This window comes from Dermacentor andersoni, chromosome 6, assembly GCF_023375885.2.
Source record: "Dermacentor andersoni chromosome 6, qqDerAnde1_hic_scaffold, whole genome shotgun sequence".
NCBI lineage: Eukaryota > Metazoa > Arthropoda > Arachnida > Ixodida > Ixodidae > Dermacentor > Dermacentor andersoni.
Genome location: NC_092819.1, coordinates 3,536,809 through 3,562,053, shown reverse-complemented (window position 1 = coordinate 3,562,053; position 25,245 = coordinate 3,536,809). Strand labels below are relative to the sequence as shown.

General features: G+C 45.0%; 1 protein-coding gene across 1 annotated transcript in view; it reads right to left on the bottom strand.

The window, feature by feature from the left end:
- Cdc5 (cell division cycle protein 21) overlaps positions 1-25,245 on the bottom strand; it is a 145,347-nt gene that overhangs the window by 60,466 nt on the left and 59,636 nt on the right. The window contains exons 7-8 of the mRNA XM_050170303.2: positions 19,673-19,853; positions 13,071-13,216 (exon numbers count right to left, since the gene is read on the bottom strand). Of these exons, the coding sequence (XP_050026260.1) occupies positions 13,071-13,216; positions 19,673-19,853 (327 nt within the window). The remainder of the gene's footprint in view (positions 1-13,070; positions 13,217-19,672; positions 19,854-25,245) is intronic.

Here is a 25,245-nt window from a genome sequence, read left to right as displayed (position 1 = left end):
AAGTCAGAATAAAGTTTTATTTGTGCAGTGCCATCTGTTAATTCTTCGCAAAGGTAATGAAGTTTTCATATTGGCCCAGTAGTCGTCTGCTTGACAGGTAATGCAGACGACAATGTCTGCAAAAATTGTTGCCCCTGCCTGTTGTGAAGTGTGAGCTGTAATTCGATTTTTTGCGTGCAAAAGGATCATCAGGTTCTGAAATTCATGGGGAGTTACGCCAGTTTATGGACCTACAGTGATGAGTGAAGCAGAGGTCAGAAAATGCTGTCGAGACATCAAAAATGGCCACACAAATGTGCACAATGAAGAGCAGAGTGGCAGGCCCAGCATCCAGACCAATGAAACTGTTGAACAAGTGGACCGGGAATTGTGATTAGGTTGACAACTGACAGTAAGTGGTCTGGCTGATAAATTTCCCTTTGTAGGACGCACTACAGTTTAAGTGATTGCAACTGAAAAGCTCGGATATCACAAAGTACAGCGCAGACCACTTATAATGTAACTGCTTTTGGCGTGGGACCGGTTATAGCGCGGGCTTTTTGACCACTGATATATCTCCCATAGAACTCAATGTATAGGCGGACTGATTATTGTGTAGGCGGGCAAAGCAGAATACCGGTTATGGCGCGGTTCCTTTAAGAGCGCAACCATGAAATCGGCGCACGGAGCACGACGTTTTCTCGGAGGCATTGAGCACGGCCCGCATAGCTGCACGATTGCATTAAAGGCCATGATTGCCATGAGGCGTACAAGGATTGCCATGAGGCGTGCAAACGTGGTGAAAGGGGAGCGTGTGCGGGCACGTGGAGACCAGTGGCGAAAAGCAAAACAAAAAGGAGGAGAAGGGCGGGAGACTTTAGAGGAAGGGGGGCGAGTGCTTTTGTCACTATAGCAGCGTCCAATCAGGGTGCGCGCTGTGTGGAGTGCGGGGTAGAAGCGAGAGCGGCGACAGCGCACTCATTTTTTTTCAGTCTCTTTGTTGCATTTGGTGTGTGCACGTTGTGATCTCGTCGTGTCGTAGTTATCCTCTGTGCACATCTGTTGTCAGGATTTTGTCACCATGGTGTCGGTGGCGTCTTCAAGCAGTGTGAGAAAGTGGCATGCCTTATCGCTGGAGGCGAAGGAATGCGTTATAAGGGCTATAGAAAGTGGGCTGAAGAAGGCGTCGGTAGCGGCCAAATTCGAACACAACAGCGTCAACCATGTACAAGAACAAGGACAAATTGCGGCAGAAACTGCAGCAAGAATCATCTTCTCTGCCATGGAAGAGAATACATACGTCGAAGTACGAAGATGTGGATGCAGCGCTCTTCAGATGGTTACGTGAAGTTAGGGCTCAGAGCTTACCAGTGAGTGGCCCCATGCTCCAACAAAAAGCCAAATCCCTTGGTACTCTTTTAGGCCACGACGACTTCAACGCACTTAATGGATGGATCCAGCGATTCAAGGATCGCCGTGGCATCAGCTGCCAGGTAGTGTGCGGTGAAAGCGGTGATGTCAACGACGAGTCCATCGAAGTCTGGCTTCACTTAAATTTGGAAACCATGCCGTCCACAAGCTGGCATATTTTATAACCTTCGGTTGAACCGCACTCTTGTACTGAGGCTCTGGCCGCAAGGCCTCAAAAGACCGCATACTGTGTTGCTCTGCGATAACATGGATGGAAACGACAAGCGCCGCCTGTTTGTCATTGGAAAATCAGCGAGGTCACGTTGCTTTAAGAAGCGAGAGTGCCTGCCAGTAACATACAAATCCAACAAAAAGGCGTGGATGACACAAGACATGTTCACAAGCTGGCTTTGCAAGTTCGTTGAAGACATGGTGGCAGAGAAGCGACAGGTTTGTGCTCATTCTCGACAATTGACAGCTCACAACATCAAGCCAAAGTTGACTGCAGTCAAGTTAATGTTTCTGCCTCCCAACACGACTGCAAAATGTCAGCCGCTCGACCAGGGTGTCGTTGCAACTGTAAAGGCACTTTACAAAAAACGCATCTGCGAAAGAGTTCTGCTGAGCATGCAGCAGCCTCTTAAAGTGAATTTAAGGGGTGCGATTGATATGGTTGCCACTTCGTGGTGGCAAGTAAAATCCACTACAATAAGTGCTTCAACAAAGCAGGCTTCGTGTGCAATGCACAGGCTCTTGACGCCGATGAGCCGAGCGACAATGTTGCCAATGAGACTGTCAACAACGACGATGTGTGGTCTGGCCTCGTTGAAAGCAGGTTTGTTTCCGCAACAGACACCTTCCAAGAATATGTCGATGCCGGTTAGCCGGAGCTTCTTGTCTGCGAGGAAGTGAGCTCGAATCATGCGATCGTCGCTGCGGTGCGAGGTAGCGCGAAGCTTGTAACCAAAGACAAGTCGGACGACGATGTTGACCCGACGCCAGACCCAGATGTCCTGTGCAATGACACTTTGGAATACCTCAGCAAAGTGAAGATGTACTATGCGAAGAACAGTTTGAGTGAGAAAGCGCTTCAGTGCTCAAGTCTTGTAGAGGACGAAAATGTTTGAAGCGCTGTTAAAAAAAATCTCCAGACAAAAATAACAGCATTCTTCCACTGATGCCGCACTTGTCAGGAAAACTTGGTTTCTGTGCTGTGTTGCGATTGTGTTGCATGCGTGTGTGAGTGAAATATGTAATAAATTGTGTTTGAAAGGTGGGTGGTCCATTTGGCATAGGCAAAAGCCGAAAAAAGCATGCTTTGGTTATAACGTGGTACCGCTTATAGAGCGAAGTTTTACAACTCCCGCGACTTACGTTATAAGCGGTCTACACTATATGTGCAAGGTGGGTACTAAGAATGCTTACTGACCAACTCAAACAGCAAAGAATGTCAAGTGGTGAACATTTTTGGACTGCTACTGACAAGACGGAGATGAGTTCTTCTCGCAAATTGTTACAGGTGACGAGACTTGGATATCCTACGCCACTCCTCTTCAGCAAAACTAAAAAAATTCGAACAATCTTCTTACTCGAGTTGGAAAATGATGGCTACCATTTTCTAGGATGAAGAAAATGTCCTTTTGGTTGATTTCATGGAACACGGGACCACAGTTACAGCTGACATATATTGCAAAACGCTCACCAAACTGAGACGTGCGATCAAAAATCGATGGCAAGAAAAACTGCGTCTAGAATTGTCTTCCTCCTTGACAACACACGCCCTCATATCACTGCCTGAACCAAGAAGAACATTCAAGATTTTAGTTTGGAACATTATGATCACCTACCATACAGTCCCGACCTTGCACCAAGTGACTATTTCCTCTTCTTGCACTTGAAACAGTGGCTTGATGGGACAACGGTTTGCAGACAACAAGAAACTCCAGACCGCCGTTTTGAACTGGTTCAATTCCCAGGCGGCGAACATCTATGCAGAGGGACTAAAGCAACTGGTGCAGCGATACGAAAAGTGCTTAGAAGTTAACGGTGATATGTAGAAAAGTGAAGTAGGCTTGTACTAAACTAAACCCACCAATAAACACTTTTACTTACGAATATATGTATATTTTTAGAACCAAACGGCCCTTACGTTTTGAATAACCCCCGTACTTGCAGCAGTCATTCTTTACCCTCTCTCACTGACCTGGACCCCTTCTGACTGATGCAGATACTTTGCCTAGACTGATGATACAATCCAACAAAGCACAATCGGAAGAAATCAATGAAGTAAAATTGTGGGAAGGCACTGAACAACAAATTTTTATTGAAGGCCGGCATCAAGTCCCGCCAACACTGGTTTTCAGGGCGCCTTATTTGCACGATAGCCCAGAATCTGGAGGACATGATGGATTTTGGCATACCAACGACAAACCAGCTGAGAGATCTATGTGACCTCACATGAAGGAAGAAGTCAATAACTTCGTTCATGCCATATTTGTCAAGACAACAAAGTGAAATATAAGCAGCCTACGGACGCCATGATAATACCTTGCGACTCGAATGCGCCTTTTGAAGTTGTAGGCAGATTTTGGCTAGCTAAATAAGAAATGTGGAGGAGTCAGAAAAACACAAGCTTTTCTTCTGGCCACAGATGAATGCACTAGGATGGTTGAAGCACGGGCAGGTAAAGAAGATGGAAATAGTGTCATCGCCCTCCTCGAACAGGATATGTTTAGGACTTACAGGACGATTGCATGTGACAACAGTCCAGCATTCAAGAATGAAGAACTAGCAAGATGGGCTCGAGACCACAGTATATCGATTAAGTTCTGTGCGCCATACCATCCCGTGGTGAATGGGCTTGCACAGTGCCCTATACGAGATGCGAAACAGTACATCAGGATGTATGATAGTTTCCCAGGTGGATGGAAATGCTCTCCAGAAGCAGCTGTAAAACACTACACTTGCTCTTGCACCCATGGTGTGGGATGCAGCCCACAGTTTGCTTCTTCAGGAGAAACCCCTATTCTGCAGGTGGACCATGGGTTGGGGCTCTTAGAAAATCTCAAGATCGTCAAGGAGAGTAAAGAAAAACTTTTGACAAGAGACATCGCTCAGACATCCCAGATGTTCGTTACCGATGTCGTTCTAGTTAGGAAAGGAGTAAGAGATTCCAGTGCCAAATTTTATGGTCCTTACTCTGCGACAAAGACAGCCACTCAGAAAGGAATATTGAAGACTGTTCGGTACATCAGTGAATGTGCTTCAATTGGAAACATTTTCAAGTTTTCAAGGAGGGGTTAGCAAAAGAAACCTGGAAGGTTGAAGCAGTATGAGCCTTCTGATAGAATATGAAGAAGCACAGGAACCTGGGGAGAGGAGAAAAGTAGGATGAAGTTGGAATAAATGTAGACAATATGGATGCCAGTACCAGAGGAAAGCTTTAAGTCTCTTGTGAGCTTTTAACTAGGAATGCTACAACTATGTGTGGTGCTCTCAGGAGAAACCTGAGAGCACCAGTGAGAGCACCACTGAGGCTTCATAATGTAATTATTTGGTCAAGGGCTATCCAATAAAGTAATGAAACCAGGGCAAGAATTTTCTGACAGTACTCCTTTAAGGAAGGGGTAGCAAAACCAACAAAATAGCTGGGATTTCTTTAAAGGGACTGACAAGCAATCTTTAAGAACTGAGTTTTTTATGGCCCAATGCAAAGCTCACCCTCGGTAGTGTTTACATCTGGAGTGGTTACTGTACCATGTTGACAGCCCGGCTCGCAAATTGTGAAAGCCGCCCATCGTTCTGCTTTCACGGGAGTGAGTGTAACTGTGGTTAACCACCTACATTATAACTTTTTCAACCACTTTTGAAAATAAAAAGCTGGTTCAATAAGTTTGTGTTGTTGTGCAGACATTTCTTATATTAGTATCATGTTTTTTCCCAAGTACACACCTATGTCATGCCTGTCTAGCTCCCGTCGTCATTGTTTTGTCTATAGACGAGCCAAGCCAACTCGTCGAAAATGAAGGCAGTGCTACTTTTCTGCTCACTACAAATGAAGGCTTATCAGCACATTGTAAGTCAGGAAAAACTTATAATGAAAATTATACTACATATTAATACTAATAAAAAGACCGCATATACTAGTAGAAGGTCACGTGATGAACCTCTTATGCAGCTTCATGTTTTTGCCACGTGGGGCACCAACGGTAATTTTTTACAACTTTTAGTGATTAATTAAAAATATAAATTCATGTGTAATGAGAAAGACATGGCTTGTTTTAGTCACTATGATAGGGAATCATTCCATCAGTGTGGTTATCTCAATTCATGTTCTGAGCGTCTCTCTGTCCCTTTAATAGTAGCAAAAAGTACATTTGTCAAGGATAGCCATACATAAAATTCATGTTGCTAATTAACCCCTTAACTGCCATGGGAACCTTTTTCAAAAATTGATGAAAAGCACAGATTCCTTTTTGAACTTGAATTTATTTACTGCCATTCTTTTTCTAAGAAATAGAGTGAACTCTCACTTGAGTGAACTTCAAGGGGCTCAAGAAAATATTTCACTAAACTGAAACTTCACTAAATTGAATATTCACTAGAACATGGAATACCATAGGGCACAGCAGACATTGTCCAAAGTGTGAAATGCAATTTATGGAGTTATGCACAGTCAGCCGCAGAAGCTTGCGGGATCTACAATGCGTGGCAGAGCAATGCAAAACTGCACTGCCTCGACTCACCAAAAAACTCACCTCGACGCCGTCAGTCCCGTTCGCCCCAACCCTGCCGCTTCTCTTCGCCGCCTATCACCTCCCGGGCCCAGCCGGAAAACTAGGCACTGCAGCTTCTGGAGGTGAAGCTGTGTTGTCGACCCTGCCCTCAAATCCTCTGCTCACGTTACCCCCGAACCGAAACCTTCTTGATGTTGACAGCTATCCTGTCACGGCACTCATTGATACAGGAGCACATCTTTCAATTATGAGTGCTGCCTTCCGACGACGACTGAACCAGCTCCTCACCCCAGCGTCAGCACGCGTCGTCCGCGTTGCGGATGGCGGTACTGTGCCTATCATCGGCATGTGTACGGCACGCGTCAGCATCGCCGACCGCCACACTCCTGTCCTCTTCACCGTAACTGCTCATTGCCCCCACGACCTCATTCTCGGCCTCGATTTTCTCTCCACACATTCTGCTCTTATTGACTGCTCTTCCAGTACCCATCGCCTTGAGTTGCCGATGCTCGCAGAACCTTCAGACGCACCCCACTGCCGCTTACATCCCACCGGCTATATTCACCTCCAGCCAAAGTCAATAGCCTACATTGAACTGCTGTCTTTCCCACCAGTTCCTGATGGCGAGTACTTCGTCACTCCTCTGCCTGACATTCCAATAAGGTATGACGTTACAGTGCCTCACAGTATACTTAAGATTACTGGGAACTGCACTCGCATGCCTGTCTGTAACTTTGGATTGGCAAAGCAAATTCTACCGCAAGGTATTTGCCTTGCCACGGTTGATTGTCTCGGCGACCAATAGGTGGCAGCGTTATCGACCGATGGTTCTCACGAGCTTAGCAGGCCCCTCGCGCCAGCCTCGGGAGCCGATCCCAATATAAAGAAAATGGTTGCGACGGACCTGTCCTCGGCGCAGGCTGAAGAGCTTTGCCAAGTATTATCGTCCTACCGAGATATTTTCGACATCGACGATCGCCCTTCAGGGCAGACGCTCGCGGTCAAGCATCAGATTCTTACTGGCAATGCTACGCCTATTCACCGATGACCGTATCGAGTTTCTGCGTCGGAACGCCGAGTAATTCAAAACGAAGTCAACAAAGTGCTTGATAAAAACATCATTGAGCCTTCTTCGAGTCCCTGGGCGTCACCTGTAGTGCTGGTTAAGAAGAAGGACGGCAGGTGGCGCTTCTGTGTAGACTACCGTCATCTGAACAACATTACTAAGAAGGACGTCTACCTGCTTCCACGTATAGACGACGCCCTTGACTGCCTGCACGGTTCCAGCTATTTCTCGTCTATTGATCTTCGTTCGGGATATTGGCAGATTGCTGCTGACGATATGGACCGAGAAAAAACTGCGTTCATCACACCTGACGGCCTATACCAACTTAAAGTAATGCCATTTGGATTATGCAACGCCCCTGCCACCTTTGAGCGTATGATGGACTCCTTGCTCCAAGGATTTAAATGGTCCACATGCCTCTGCTACCTGGACGACGTCATCGTCTTCTTGCCAACGTTCGACACTCACCTTGAACGTCTCACAACTATACTTGATCTATTTCGAAAGGCGAAGCTGCAACTTAACTCGTCCAAATGTCGTTTTGGCCGCCGGCAAATTACTCTTCTGGGCCATCTCGTTGACGCTTCCGGAGTACAGCCTGATCCCGACAAAACTCGCGCTGTCAGAGCGTTTCCGGTTCCAAAGACAGCCGTAGAAGTTCGAAGTTTTGTAGGGCTATGCTCGTACTTTCGCCGATTTATTCAAGATATTGCGGCAATTGCTAGACCCCTCACTAATCTTTTGAAGAAAGGCGTACAATTCTCATGGGGTACTGCAGAAGCCTCCAATATTTCCAGTACTTCTTGCGTATTCTCTGTATCCCAGCTGCTTCATTTCGCCGACGAGCAACGCTGTTACGCCTACATCGGAGCACTCATCGACCGTTTTGAACACTCCGCAGCCGATGCTACTCTATCTCTTCGTCCTCCGCGACGGTACTCTGTACCGTCGCAACCTTCATCAGGACGGCTCTGAGTTCCTACTGGTAATACCTAAACACCTCCGCTCCATCATTATAGAAGAGCTCCACGACGCACCAACGGCAGGACATCTTGGCGTATCTCGAACCTATGACCGTGTACGTCGCCGTTTTTTCTGGCCGGGTCTTGCCCGTTCCGTACGACGTTACGTCGCCGCTTGTGAAGTTTGCCAACGACGCAAGAAGCCTTCCCAGCTCCCCGTTGGTTACCTACAGCCGGTTGACATTCCTGCCGAGCCCTTTCATCATGTCGGCTTAGAACTTCTCGGCCCCTTTCCGGAATCTACGCAGTCGCTGTGGACTACGCGACCTGCTACGCCGTAACCCGTGCTCGTCCGACCAGTTGCGCAACTGATGTTGCAGACTTCCTCCTACATGATATTATTTTGATGCATGGTGCTCTGCCTCAATTGCTAACGGACCGTGGCCGTACGTTTTTGGCCAAAGTCATCGATGACATCATGCGTGCTTGCTCAATATGGCATAAATTTACCACCTCCTACCATCCCCAAACGAACGGCCTCACTGAGCGCTTGAACCGCACCGTTACAGACATGCTATCCAAATACGTTTCCGACGACCACCGTGACTGGGACCTGGCTCTACCTTACATTACCTTTGCATACAACTGTTCCCGTCTCGAAACTGCTGGCTTTTCCCCGTTTTACCTCTTGTATGGCCGCGAACCAACGCTACCACTGGACACTGTGCTTCCGTCCGCCACAGCTTCAACTAGCGATTATGCCCGTGATGCAATCGCCCATGCTGACCACGCTCGCCAACTTGCGCGCGCTCGTCTACAAGTGTCTCAAGACAAGCAGAAGCAACGCTATGACCTCCGTCACCGTGATGTCCATTTTGTGCCTGGCAGCCTCGTGTTGCTTTGGTCAGCTTCGCGTAATGTTGGCCTATGTGAAAAACTCCTTTCTTGTTACACAGGTCTATATCGCGTGCTCCGCAAAGTGACCGATGTCACCTATAAAATCGTTCTAGCCCCGCCCACTACGTCCTCCGCTGTGACAACCAGTGACATTGTCCACGTCGCCCGACTCAAGCCCTACAACTCTCCATGCGCCTTGGATATTTAACAGCACCGTGACGGTGCTTTTGCTGCCAGGGGGGTAGCATTACGATATCATCGAGCGATGCTCAAGAAACGAGCCGCTGCGAGAACGACGAAGTTGGTCAGTGCGCTTGGCGCGAGCAAGTGTCGGCCTGGCTGCCTGGCTCCAGTGTGAATAGCCTGTAAATAGCCTCTTCTGTCTGTGTCTTTCCACACGCAACAATATTATACCATCGCAGTCTGGCGACGTACTGAACACTAGTGCAGAAAAATTGTGTGTTCTGGAAATGTATGAACCGGAAAAGAAGAGCGTAACTCTGGAAAAAGAGCGTAACATGAACCAGCCAGCCCAAATGTGTACTCTTCTGTTGGGTCATTTTCTGTGTTCTTGATTGTGAATGTTGGCGCTGGGAAAACGTACGTAATGGGAACGTATCAACGAGGTTATACTGTATTCCCAGACTGTTTGTAGGAAAATACTTCATTTTCTTCTATGTCTTTTGCCATCTGTTATTTGCTCTTCATTCATTCTTAGAAATTCTGGTGCTGGTTGTTTCTTCTCTTGCATTAGTATGTCTTTCAAACTTTACTTTAAACGTCTATCATTGCTACCCAAGCTATTTCTTCCATGTTCGTCTATTACCATTTGGCCTAGTTGTTCGTAGACCATTTCTGAGACTAAGGCGTAGTTTATAGATGACTGCCTGTTTCCGCATTGCCAAGTTACCTGTCCTTGATACTTATTCTCCCTGTTACCTGGTACTATAAGGTTCTGTTCATCATATAGATCCGCCACCAGAGAACCATTGTAATCAGTATATCTGTCTAAATCCTCCATGTACGCATTTATATCTCCCCCTAATATCACCTGGCCCTATTTCTCGAACTGATTAATATCGCCTCTAGTGCAATCAATCAATTCCTTACTTTTACCTCTGCTATCAACACCTATACATAAGTAAGCTACTCCCAGCCACGTCTTTTTCCCTGCCATGTACCGCTAATCCATAAATGCTCCTTACATGTCTTTTTTTTTTACCCTCTGCCACTTCAGACCTCGCCTAATTAGCATATGTCTATGCCTCTGCCCTTCCTTGAACCAGTCATTCTGTTGCACCCTTCCCATACAAAATTGTCAATAACAGGCGGCTGCTTCAAATCTTGTAGATGCATTTTTGTCAAGGTGTACATGCTAATTGCTTCATCATCCAGCTGCATTTGAATTTCCAGCCATTTTTCTTGCTTACGACTACCCTGCATGTTTATGCAACAAATGTTACTTTCTCTATTCTTATCCTTTGCGCATCTTTTCCTAACTTCTTATGGTCTAATTCTCCCCTCTACTGGTGTGTCGTTACCATCAATACTTAATCTTTCTTCCTGATTGCCTGGGGCCCGCCTAAAAAAGCTAAAGCCCGTGGCACAAATTTATGTCCAACCGGTGTTGCTGCACTTTTGCTAAAATGTATCCTGTCATGCACAAAAGCACCTTCGCAGCCTGCTCAGTGCACATCTCAGTCGTTGTCAACGACTGTAAAATTCACTGTCTTAGCTAGTGTCCAAATTTCCCTGTTTACTGCAAGCGCTGCCCTTTCAATACTTCCTTTGAAACATTCTGCAGGTCAGTGACACCCTTAAGCTATTTGCTTCGTGATCCCTGCCCCTCGTCTTTGCAGTATGTCAGTCACTCTGTCCATTATCACCACTAGGTGTCTATCCTCCATTGTGTCCCACATGCATTCCTTGGCTTTCGCTATCACCTCCCTAATCATTTTTCCCAAAAGCGCACTAACCTGGACTTGTTCGCCTGCGCCTACCCTCTCTGTCATTGCTGGTTCTACTTTAATGTTGGAATGACAACTTGATGCTTTTCCTCCTCCTCCCCACCAAAATCTGCACCTGAGGCCACGATGCATTCCCCTACTGTCTTATCCTTGTCTTTTGCTTTGTTGTCTTCTGCCGCGGCCAGCACATCAGTGGTAGCCCCTTTGCGACTACCACTGACGTTTCTGCCACTTCCTTCTGGCATGGTGGTTCTAGCTTGCTTAGCTGCTCTTACTTCGGAGCCAGTGCTCGCATTGAAGCGTTCATCATTGCTTTGCAGAATGGTGGTCCTCAACTTCATTTCTAAGTTGTATAGCTTTTATTCCACTCCCTTCCTCTGCTTCTGTTCGCTCCCGAGTTCCTTTTCTAGCTTTCCAACCCGCTTGGCTAGCTTATCCCTGCGTGCAAACGCTGAGAAACACGTCATGCGGCAACTGGGCTCCTTCTTCACACTTCTTTCTGGACAAGCTGCGCCATCTAGTGGCGCTGCTAAGAAGTTCGCACATGGCCTCAGAGATGAGAAGCATGGTGGAACAGTGCCTTCGATCACTGAGAATTCTTCCCTGCTTGCCGCACATGCAGTGGCACATACTCAGTGATCCAAGTTGGTGAGAGGTTCAGTGAAGAGTGACTAAGTGCATTCATGGCACAGCTTGCTAAAGCACTGGCGTGAAAATTGTTAATTGAAACTGTCACATAACCTGTGCTTTTGTGATGCATCCTGCTAATGCATCGGGTTTCTGACCTTGACAAACCTAGTGACATGGGTTTAACTCTGCTCAGCAAAAGAGAAATTTAAGGGATCTTTTGTGCTATTGTAGAGTGGCACATTCCCAGTGGCACAAACCTAGTTACCCAAGTTGGCGTCAAATATGTTCATGAGGAGCGGCACACACCTACTGGCCCATACCCAGTCACTCAAGTTGGCATCAAACAGATTCATTGAAGACCGGTATGGACCAGGTGGCACATACCCAGTGCTCCAAGTCAATGTCAAAGGGTTTCCTCTAACAGCGGTGTCTACCCAGTCCCGCATCACAGTGACCCATGTTGAACAACAGCACGCATGCAGACATTGGCACATACTCAGTGACTCAGGTTGGTCCAATGGTTGATTTTGAACCCTGGTACCTCAGCACCTCAGCCCAATGCACAAACTATTCGACCACATGCTGACCACACACTGCACACTATTAGAACACACACTGCACATACAGTTTCTTCATGCAGAAGGTAAGCCACAGTTATGGCATGTCATCCTTTATCCAAATCTGTACATTTCCTTTTAACAGTGACACTAGTATTCCATATTATTCGTTGTTTGGTTGCGCTTTTCATTTGTTATAAAAAAGAAATGCGAAGAAAGCTTGTCTTACTATCAAGTTTGAACTGAAAACTTTGGCTTAGGGTGCGTTGACAAGGGCCTCTCGTTACATCATAAAGATTGGATACAGCTGTCATGTGGTGTCACAAACCACAAGCACACATCAGTTAGCCAGGTGAAGTGGTTCCAAGCCACACCATGGCCGTCTCACCAAAAGTTGCATGCATACCACATCAGCCACTTTTTCACTTGTCTGCATTCAACACAGGATAAGCTTAGTCCTCTGCTCTTCCCTCAGAATGTGCCACAGCCTTTTCACGTTCTGTGCTCTATTATTCTATTGTCTAAAGCTTTCAGGAAGACAATCCCAGTGAAACTTTTACCATAGGTGCAAGCCATGCATCGGTGATAGCACATCAACACGACTCCTCAATTTTCATGATGTGGCCTTGATCAGCATATCCGCAGTCAGGCTCCATTTGGTGCTCGTTTTTAATTCATTGCATTAAATATTATAATTTGCGATTACTTGCGCATTTGAGGCATTGAGGCTTCATACTACTGTTATGAACTCGACAGGCTGTGGAACAAAGGAAAGCAGCCCAGACAAAAAAAGTCTGAGTCAGTACTTCTGTAAAATTCATGCATACAAAGTAAAGACCTGATACGGGCTGCACAGAAATTCTAACCTGGAAGTGCTTTGCTGACTGACTGGAGTCAAAATCAAGGTGATCTTCTGGGTTGATGTTCAGCTTGTCTCTCAGAGGTGTTGCGCTGGTCTGTGACGTGGAAACAGTTGCGGTTCCCGGTGTCCTGGCACCTCGTGGCGTCATTCCTGGGTAAGTGGTAGAGCTAGTGCTGCAATTCACTCATTTGTCAGCTAAGTGAGCACCCTGGAGTCTAATCAATATCCCTAATACATGGTACCAGGAATGCTGACAAAAATGACTTTACTTGATTTGTTTACCATCGACTTCCGTTAATGCAACCCTGACAGGACTGATGAAATTGATTGAATTATCTGGCGGGTTGAATTAAACAAGATGCAAAGAACATCGAAACACCGGAGATTCATTTCGTAGTATTGGCTTGAGCTTACCATGCCTCCAAATCGGACATGCAACAACTTTCTATGTGTCCAAAGTAGAAAATCAACATAGAAATGACATAAAACTTTTAACCAAAGTAGAAATCTAACACACACCCAATTTTTTAGAATGGCAGCCGGTTTCCTTAAGTCAGCTTTGCTGCCAGTTTTAAAGTCAGCTTCTCCACAGTAGAGCAATGTGATGCTGTAAAGCGTACAAACACTGGAAAGCTAGTTTTGTTTTCATATTCGATTGCACAACGCACGCAATTTCCGGCACAATTTCCTTGGAAAACAAAAAGTGCACATTAGAATCAGGTAAATACCATAATCATACATTTTCAGCTACCGTTATTGCTTGAAAATCTTCCTCCGGTAGGTTGAAAATAGGTGTTTTTGACGGGAGATGACGCATGTTCAATGCTCTCACTATCCCCTATGCTACACCGAGACTGCCACTGCCACTAAAGGGGTTGTCATTGGTGTCACCATATGCGTTAGTGCCCGTGCGTGCGGACTAGTAAAGTTAAAATTATCTGACGAAGGCCAATTTTAGGATCTGAATAAGGAACGTTTGGGCACCTTGAAGTGTATGGGTGCCAGGCGGGACCTTCGGTCGGGATTCAATTAACCCAATAATTCACCAGAGTTGCATAATTGAAGTCTACTGTATTCTAAGAAAAAAAGCTTATGTGTATGCAGGTAATAAACTTCAGCACCAAACAGTATAGACGCACTTTCTGAACTAATTCATAGAGCACATGGTAATTGTGTCAAAGGGAATCATCCAACCCACAGTAGCATATATATATAGTCAAACCTCGATATATTGAACATGAATATATCGAATTATTGCATATATTGAAACTTTCTATATCACCTAGAAAATCACAAGCATCTTTAATAGAGACTTAGCATGTCCACTATTCCGGCAAATGGGGCGGTTTGGGCAAATTGCCAGATGTGCGGGGGCGTAAACGTGAGCGGCTGGAGCGGTGCAGCCACCTGGTGGCATAGAGTTCAACCAGAGAAACACAGAGCTAGAATTGGCTAGAAGCTAGAATTGTGCTAGAAGAGGGGCCATGATCCTGGCGGCGTTCACCGGGGAAGCTTGGTCGGTAATACCAACGATTGTGGCAGTGGCCTGAAATGTGGCCGACGCGAGAGCAAGAAAAACAGATTGGTTGATTGTCTGGTGTACTCCACTCAGATGGGTTTCTGTAGCGGGGTGTGAATCGGGGAGTGGAGGCGGCAGCAGCAACAATTGGGGCGGTGTAGTGTTCAGTGTGAGGACTGGAAGCTCACATGGGCTGAAGTGTGTGACAGGTGACTTGTAGAAGGCCCATATTTGCAAACTCATGATGGACAATGGCTTGAATGAGGGATATTGTAGCCAAATGGTTGTGAGCATGTGCCTGATAAGCGGCTGGTGCCATGGCTTCGAGCTCTTGGCAAACAATACTAGTTAGGTTGTTAGGTGTCGAAAACAGAGGGAGCATCACGGGATCTTCGCATGAGGATGTCGCAGCCGTGTTCGGGAGTCTGGTAAAGCGCTGAGTAATGCGCCGGCTTTTCACTTGTTCGAACCGACGGCATTCTGTTATGATGGAATCGACCGTGCTGCAGTGCTTACAGTATGTTGAAGGCATCGTCAGCTATGCCATTCAATACATGGCCAACCTTGTCCACCTCTGGCATGTCTTTGTCAATGGTGCGGCACAAGGCTAGCCCGTCTTGGATATGTGCGACGTACGATTTTGTCCATGTCCATCCTGGAGCTGTTGGGCCTTTCATCCTTAGGCTCTATTCTCGACGTGCATGGTGGCTCTCTGATTGACTGCAGAGAAGCGCGTCTTTTTAAATTAGTGCCTGGAAATGGAACCATTGCAAGAAACTTTGCTGCACTTTTGACGAAATGTGATGTGGAGCTGTAAACGGTTTCGAAGGAAACATTTTTCTGGTCTTTAGCAGCTATACTGCCATACTGGCACGTAAAAAAAAAAAAAAAAAAAAAAGAAAAAGAAAAAAAAAAAACATGGCAGAGGCCAGAAACCCATGCAATGTATTTGCAAGTTTGTGAATAGTGTGTGGTGGCATTCTCTGATAGCCTCCATTCAGCTTGTTGATTGGGTGATGAAATGTCAGTAATGTCACAGGAAGGGCTGTTTTGTAAACAACAATTTGATGTTGATACCATTGCAGAGATTTGCCGCCTTAATTTGTGGAGTGACGAGCCGCCCAAAATATGCTAATGAGCAACCATATGCAATGGTGGCCAAGCGGCATGTGTATCCCTGTTGTTTGGGGCCAAAAAGATTATTTTGTTCATAATTCGTGCTTATAAGTGCTTATGTCATTCTCGAGTGGTGTTGGCATTTGTGTTTTTGGCCATCATTCTTTTTGAAAGATGCGTTTATTTGAAATAGTATTGACCATTACAAACCTTCTGCAACTTGTGTTTAATGAGATAGTATAACTGGTCAGTTGCTTTTGAAGTCTCAAGGTAGAAAACAAGGGCGTAAGCGCCAATATGTGACGACTCATTTAATTTCTTAAAGACACGTCCTAGTAAGTGTAGCAGATGGCGGAAGTGAGAGGCGTTTATGACTGAACAAATGTGCGCGTTGAGCTTGCTGCTTTATTTTTACTGAGAGGGGATCATCAGAACCACTTTGTATCCGTCGCACCTACATCACGCCTCAAAGAAAATGGTGGAATGTCCAGAATAGAGCCCCTTGTCAGTTGTCGTCCTGGCTTACCGATTCCTGCTAGATGTTCTTGCAACAAAATTAATGGTATACCATCTAGCTGAATCAGCCGCCCTTCTTTCAACTCGGCACAGTTGAGTAACTGTCCTTTCAACGTCACAGATACCATTCAAAATGCAGAGCAATGTGAACGCTGTGTTCTTTCACTTCCTAGTGCGTTACTGCCATTTACACGTACCCAATGTGCAAGAAATGCAATGCTATGTGCCATTGTCATATTCATGTAAGGATCGCTACAAAAAAGCAAAAACCTTTTTCTCACTCAAGGCTGGCAGGCGTTGCATATATTTTACTTGCCAATTTTCACTTGAGTGTTAAGTGAAAAAGAGGCATACTACCATGTTCATGAAAGCATGTTACTAATAATGATATATCTTGACCATTTGCTCACAGATGATGGGCATTGTTGATTAGTTAGGCAACATTTGCAATTATTATTAGTTTAGCACCCTTGACGAAATGGCAGACTTTGGTGAGAAACCAAGTTTAAGCCGATTTTCACAAAACATTGTTTTGGGTGCAAAAATTGGGAATTATTGAGTTTTACCCCAAGACAGTGGTGGGAATGCCCTTCAGCGTTTTGGAGCAGCCACTGCAGCAGTGAAAATCTAATTTTGGGGCACCCACTGCTGCGTTTGGAGCAGGTTTGGAGCCTTCCACGAAAGCGTACACAGAAAAACTAAATATAGTTTAGTGTTCTCTTTAGTTCAGATAATCATTTACTCATAATAATTGGAGCAGTATAAGTGATTCGTCATAGCAAGTTACGACGGTAGCGGTGATCATGCATTAACAGCGACATGCTACCGGTGCTGCTGTGCAAAGCCACGCAAGGAGCATCAAAGGGACACCAGAAAGAGAAACACTCTTCAACGTTGTGGTATTAAGTAGATTATTAGAACAGCAAATGAAGGTCACAGTCCTCAATAAATGTTGCGCCGCAATACCAGAACTATCTTCACTTGACAGATTTCAAAGTGCTTTTTTGTACTTGGCCCGCTGTGAACCTGTAAAAGCTCTTGAAATTTGCTAGTCTTCGCTCTTCTAGGATGAAATGTAGTACAACTGCACCGAAGACAAGTTATCTGGGGCTGAGCAGTCGCCATCAGCATCTATGAGCGCAAAATCCAAGGTGGAGTCCTTGGTTCTAGCCCCTCTTCTGGCTTACAAAGCCTCTTCTCATGGTAAGAGGGGCTATTGTGTAAGTCATTTACTAGTGCAGCTGAAATTAGTTTTCTTTTATTTTCCCATTAAGGAAGGGCCACTTCGTAGGTTTGATATTCTGCTCATTTTAATTTTGTTTTGTGAACTATATCAGGGCGGTGAGAGCACGTAATGTTCTTTATTCCGCCACTGATGCGCACTCACAGGGGAGGCACATAGGGCTGGAGTACTTGCTTGTTCGCATTCAACGTTTTTACCCCGAGCTTTACCGAAGGCAGAAGAATTTACATTTGGGCGAGTGAAGGGGCAGTGCAAGGCGACAGAAGGCAGGAAACGCACAGGACAGTGCTGTCCTGTGCCTGAAGTTAAAGGAAATTAAATATTTAGGTGTTCATCTAACTGCTGATCTGTCCTTTTCCAGCCATATTGATGTGACCATCAGGAAAGCCGGGAAAATGCTTAGCCTACTTATACGAACCCTTGGAACTGCCCCTCAGATTCTTAAAACCATCGCATATAAGTCGCTGGTAAGGCCGCAATTAGAATATGCCACCGCCTTGTGGGATCCCCACCAGCGGTACCTGATTGATAAGTTAGAAGGCATACAAAACTGCGCTGCCAGGTTTATATCAAAGCAGTACTCCAGACACGCAAGCATAACAGCAATAAAGAAACACATTGGACTAGAGCCGCTACAGATAAGACGCCAGAAGCACCGACTGAAACTTCTGCACGCAATATACACTGACGTGACAGGCATTGACAAGCTAAAATACCTTAAAGCACCCCACTATATCTCAAACAGAAGAGACCACAGTTTCAAAATACGTGGAATTTCCTGCAAAATGAACTATATGAAGTTTTCTTTTTTTCCCCGCAGTATTTCTGAATGGAATAAGTTGCCAGTTGAAGTTGTGAGTGCTCCTCAGGATGCATTTTTAAGACTAATCAATGATTTGTAATTGCAATCGTCTCAATCGTCTTCCAAACCAATGACTGCAGGCTGAATGAACTTTTTTCTTGTACTGTTTTTCATATACTTTTTTCATGTACTTATCTTTATCTTGATGCATTGCTCCTTTGTCATCCCTCCCTTTTGTATGATTATATTCTCGTGCTAGTCACTTCATGTTGTACCCACTCTCCTGCTATAATGCTTCGGCACTGCGGGGTGTACTGTAAATAAATAAATAAATAAATAAATAAATAAATAAACATGACGCTGCTCCTCTTCAGCAATTGCTCTTGGTTGCATGGGGAACGCTATTTGAGAGGTGCATTTGCAAGCAGGCACTTTTTAATTCAACCATTTCACCATCTGTGTCCGTGGAAGTTTCCATTCATTGCTCCGTATCCTTTCGCAGCTGCAGTGAAATTTCGTTTCGTTGAAATTGAGTTTAAAAACACTTTCTTTTATTAACACACATTGTTCATACACCAGAAGTTATAAAAGGTGAATCACTTAGTTATATCAAGAATTTTATAACACCAAGTTTTAAATGTATGGTTAAAACCGATAGTGCTATAAGTGGGTTCAACTGGACTTGTTTTTGTCTAAGTAGGATATTTTTATGTTTGTCCTCTCTGCTTTTTTTGCAACTGTGTTATAACAATGGGATTTTGTTAGAACTTGAATAATGTTATAAGCGGGTTCAACTGCATAGTAAATAATTTAGCGTGCTCAGAGGCTTGACAGTATCTTTCTTATAGTTTCAAGGTCCAGGACCTTCATTTATTGCAAGAAATAAAGAGTCGTAAATATTCCTGTCACTACTCCTTTACCGTGCATCTATTTTGCACTATGGACAATCAGATTTTGCTAACATAGCTGCGTTTATACCTGGTACAAGGTTGCATTAGCAGCACAAGATTTTGTTGCAGCCGAGTTGCAGCGGCAACAATTTGGGTCTTGTAATAAGATATGCATTCCTCGATTAGGTGGGGTTTTTGCAGAAGGAGACATCAGGTGTTTTGAGTTCACCACTGCAATTTCGTTAGATTCAGGCACATTCGGGTGGAAGCCCCTGGAGTTCCATTGCAAGAGCCACAGTGGCCTCTGGTCTCACCTTTTAGATTTTTAGGTTGAGGTCAAGGGGGTTGTCTTTAATTAGCAAGCTGGAATACAAATTTTGTGAGCAGTCCCGCTGCTGCAGCACACCTGAACATGGGCTACTGCTACAAGGACACGAAGACTGCATTGCAAACAAGAAAACATCAATGCCAGCTTGTGTGCGCTGTGCAAGCTGGTTATGCAGTGAAAAAGAGGCCTCACCCTCTGTGGCTCCACTGCTAGGCGTCCGAAACGGTGTGACAATGAGGCTGTTTGGCGTCAGTGCTGCACTCCCCTTCTTGGGTGTTGCTGCTCCACTAAGCTCAGTCTCGTGCAGGGGCGTGTTGAGGCCACCTTTTAGAGGAGTGTCCACATTGGTCAGGGCCATGATGTTCTGCGCCTCCTGCAGTACACAATGGATGAGGAGGCACCACCATCATTTCCTTGTCGTTCAAATCCAAATGCGCTTGAATTTACACCCCTCTATTCCACTACCTACAAATGACAGTTTCCCTGTATTAGAACATATACCTACCCACACAATGTGACTTGCACAATGGCAAGATTAACAGCCGGTAAAACAGCGACCGGTGCTGTCGTGCCGGCCGCCTGGCCCAATCCCTTTGACACTGCCAATGACACAAACGGTGGCTACAGTTTGTTTTTCACACAGAACAATGACCAGTAATATAAACTAATGTCCTAATTTTATTTTTCACAACAAGCGACGAACACTATCAGATCTGTGGCTTGAACCAGAGCTGCGGTATAAGGCAAGTTCAACTCCGGTGATGCAAGAAGGCAAGAAAACGCTGGATAAACGTAAGTTCAAGGTACGGTGTGTTTCTGCAATTACTGAAAAATAAAAGCATGCAAATATGTCTGGCGGACAACTTACGCAGGGCATGCAGAAGCAGAGCCACATTAATTAAAGCACACTGCAGGATATAGGCGACACAATGGAAGCGGTCGCAGGTCAAATCAACGCTTCTGCACCTGCCATGATAGCTTTGTAGCTATGGCATTGCTCAAAGCTGTGGATTTAACAGAGGCAGCCGCGTTTTGACGGGGTCGAAATAAAAAATGCTCATGCACTTTGATTTAGGGACACGTTAAAGAACACCACAGTGCCAGAATTAATCCGGAGTGTGCCACTACAGCTTGCCTCGTAATCCGATTGTGGTCTTGGCACGTACAGTCCCATAAGCCAATTCAAGTTTAATGCTTCTGCCACGATGCAATGTGCCATGTGAGGCAATGACAATGCTCAACCCTCTCAGAGGTTATGAAATATGGTGCACAACAACGCCTCAAGCAAACACCTCTCAATTTGTGTTTTGTGTACTATGCAGACAAACAGCAGTGGTGCACGCAAGGTAACGTTTAACATCAACTCACCACTCTGGTGTTGACAAAACGTTGGAGAAATTAAACATTCGCCGTCAACATCACCGCTTATTATCATCAATCAAAGCAAACAGCACAGAAAGCTTCGCTTACATTGATTCCCACAGTGCATGGGATCTGCATAATTTTTTTCCTTAAAGAAAAGTGCATTTTCGCAAATTCCACAGGTGATCAGAAATAGTGGCTTGCAGTGCACTGCCTCATGCATGCTTCGCTGCAGCAAAGTGTGTTGTATTTAAACCATCAAGAAAAAAGTTGCCCAAAAGTTTGTTCATTTTAGTGGATAGTCCGCTATAAGCAGGTCCATTAATATCGAAATTTGTTGCAGTGATAATAAAGGCAGACCAAACTAAATGAGAAGAATAGTCTGTTATATCTGAAAGTATGTTGTACATGGATCCATTGTAACAGGCATGGACTGCATACGAGTGGCTCAAATTGGCTGTATTATGCGTGGGCTCTGTCACTATGAAAAAGCAGTGGTTGCCTTCACAGGATTTACAGGGTGCTTCCAATATGCATAATCATTTATGGACTTAACTCTTTCCTTACCACGGTACTAGGCATCGTTCACCGGTGAACGAAGTTTTTGAGCGTGCATTTAAAAAAAGCCGCTGCGCCCCTGGACTCGTGGTGCCATCTCGGTGATTGTATCCAAAGTAGAGCTTCCGTTTCTGCATGGTTCACATTTTTACAGCGTGGCGGCGATATTTAAAGGGCGTGTGAGCTCAAAGGTTGACGTGCACTTGAGCGGGGCGATGTAGTCGACATCCGCAACCGTGCACGCTCGAAAGATCGCAGTTTCGCTCGATTCCGACGATCCGGCAAGTGATCTTTTAGGCTCATCGAGCACAGATGACTCGGACATCTATGTCGCATTGTTGGAGTTCAGCTGAGATTAGGAAGATGCAGCCGATCAGCCGGAAACATCAGTTGTGACCCACAGATGAGTTTCGGATTCGCCGTCCACTTTGTGTATGAATATCTAGAGCCGGTTCAATTGCCCTGTTGGTGTCCAAAATATTATTTTCTTTATTTCTTGGGTGTCCACTTCATTTGGGCAAGACGTGCTTCCACCAGCTCAAAGAATCGTGGAGTTCCGACCCCAGAGAGATCCGGGCATTGACCGGGGGATGATGCTCAGTAGCGGTCCAAAGCAGCTATCGTTATTGTTATTGAGCTGTGACTTTCAATTTTGCTGTGATATTCTGCTATGGAGTGTTAACTATATTGTATCTGTGATAAGCTTTGTAAAATTTTTCGCTCTGAAAATATAAGTTAATCATTAAGGAAGCTTGCACTGAGTTTCATTAATTATTTGTGTTTGCTTATTTAGTATGCATTTTGTTATTACTGTTTTTTTTTTTCGAATGTGCTTTTGCAATGTGCATTTAATACACACGTTTTGGCATATAATGTAGTGCTATAAGTTAATCTTTTCCTTGAAAAAAGAAATCGTAAGTAGGACCAATCAAGAAATTGAATATTTCATTATGTGTCTTGTAATATTTCATAACTTAAAGAGTACTTAATGTATGGGTATAATTTTTAAAGAAATGTTGCCTAGTGATATACCAACAATTTGTATATTTTGGAATTTTGCTAAAAAAATTTTTGCCAGAGATATTACACCTTACTCAATTTATTTTTGAAATTTTTTTTGTTTAAGAATTTTTTTATGTGAATAAATGTTTCTGTATTTTTTAAAATAAACACTATTTGAAAGCACATTCATTTACCTTCACTTTATTGTAATGCATGAGACTAAACTTAGTAGCTGTTGCACAAAAAATTCCTAACTAAACCATACAAAAAACAGCCAATTTCCCCGTGGTAAGGAAAGAGTTTTATTAAAACACTCCGGATTCAGCGCTTTCCCTAAATATGTTCAATTGGCGGACATTTACAAATGTTATTGTGAGATTTAGAACGCAGCAGGTGAATAGAGTTCAGACCACTCATAACTGGGGTGTGTGAATACTCGAATCGTTGAATTAGAATCGAATAGCAAATGCTCTAATAATTTGATTTGCCAACTGAATATCTGGTATTTTATTTCTCAAATATTCTATCTCTCGAATAACCACTACCCACAGCGAATGACTCAGCCGTGGTCGATGCCTTGATGCGCTCAGCGATCCCTCGGCTAGCGATATCTATCGGTAGAAAGTTCAACCAGGTTGACTGGACTGATTGAAATGATTATCGGTGTCGAACAGAGGCAACAACAAAAGCAGCACGTGTAGAAAGCACGGAAGCATATGTAAAGATCGGGCCGATTAGGCACTGAGAGACATGCGGATCGTATCGGATACACGAGTCTGTGTACGCACATAGATTCGTGCACTTCAGGGGAGACGCTCCTCAGAAACCTTTTTTTTAAATATTAATGCTAGACAAATGAAAATTGTACCACTTATATAGCTTGATATCCTCATTCCAAATCTGTTTTTAGTTTTAGGATAGCTTGATGCTTTCATGTCCTAAGTGCCATGCATAAGTGAAAAACAGTGCATGTTTGTGCAGCTACAGGACCTAGCAGTTGGCATGATATAGCAGTGCAAAATGGCTTTTCTTGTCCCTAACACTCCACTGAGTGCTAATAACCAAGATAATGCAATTCCCTTGACAGGCAACGTTTTGAGAGAATTTCATATCTGATGCTTCGTTTTCAGTGACTGGTACCCAAGGGTATTGAACATTTCCATTCTTAAAAATAAACTGGTTGCACTAAAATCTAGATCAGTGCATTCTACACATCTTAAAGATGATGCACACCAAATTTGGTCTTGATTGGACCACAATAAGTACACCCGGCCACAAAATATTACGGACCGTGAAATGTGAGAAAAAGCTCAATATCTCCGCAACCTCACAATGCAGCCTGGTATTTGCATTTCGCGCCTCGACTAGAATATGCTAACAACATTTTCGTATACAGTTTTACTCGCTACTACTACAAGCTGCCCGGGTATTGAACGTTTTCTAACATCCCGTGGTCTGTAAACTTTTGTGGCCAGGTGTACATCAAATGCCGTGCACAAAAGCCATGTTTGGCCAAAAATATGAAGCTGAGAAAAACACGATTGAAAGTTATAAAAGTTCTTTATTTGTGTTGTAGCGCTGAAATCTATATAAAAATTGCACATAATGCAGGCCAGGGTATCTAGATCCAGTGCACTACTTTAGAATTCACCTGCGCCATATGTTGTTCTCTCATAGAGTCTTCGTGAGCACCATGCTGACCCACTTCCTGCGCTGTTACTTTCCGAGCCAACTCCAAGTTCGGCCACTGCTTTTGTAGCAGCGAGGTGCACTTTCTTTGTTATGGCGGTGAACGATTTATGGTGCATCGGTTTTGGTAAACCAAGAACTGCACAAAATCGGACGAGTTGATTGTGTAAAGCTCTAAATGCGCGCGCCGCAACCACTGCCTTGATATTCACGGCGAAACTTTCTCTTGGGCTGGCCGAAGGGCGCGCTCCACCGTTAGCGTCGTCTACCGGAGATGCACGCCGCAACGAATACGTTGACGAGATAACGGACGTGGTACACGCTGCATTGTTGCAACACTACCCCAAAAACGACGCGAGTCGTTTCCGTTTTTTGGCCAACTCACGGATGAAAAGGTCGCGCCGTCCGCACGCCGGACATGCCGCGGCGCTCACGTTCCCGACGCCGATCTCGCAGATAAAGGTGCTTGCCGTCTCCTCGCCGCTCCTATCTTGATTGTCGAAGATTATCTACTTTTTCTCCGATGCGCTGTCAACGAAACTCGGGCGGCCGGCCGGCTCTGAACCGTCGAAAGCGTCGCCGTCACCTAGCTTAGGCTTAGCTGCCGCGGACGTCTCCATTGCACGCCGCTTGATTTTGCGGCGAGACCCCTTGAACTTGTGCTTCGACCGATACTTTCGAGATCGAAAATAGCGTTTCTTCACGGGATCCATCGAAACAAGGAGCAGAAAAATGCCTGAAAGCCTGGGAACACGTCGAGAGAGCGGCGCGTCGCAGAAAGAGCAGACAACCTGCGGCCGCGTCGCGCGCTAGCAGCCAATGGCGTGGCCGGAATCGCACCACGTGATTTAGAAATCCAGCGAAAGCGCTCGGTTTTAGCGGTGAAATGTTGTTTTTATTATTACATCCCCAAGAGATTGTGACGCGGCAAAGCCGATCTCGGAGAGAAAAAGCGCAGGCCTACTGCCTTGCACAAGCCCAATAGCTTGCGACGCCGCGATTTGACGCATCACGCGCTGGAAAATGGGCCAGATTTGCACCTTTTCTCGCCACCTCGGGTGCTTTCACCGAGTTTATTTATAATTTCCCAATCATTTACGGCTCTGATTTCTTTATATGTGAAAGAGGAGGGATCAATCTTGCTGAAACATTCA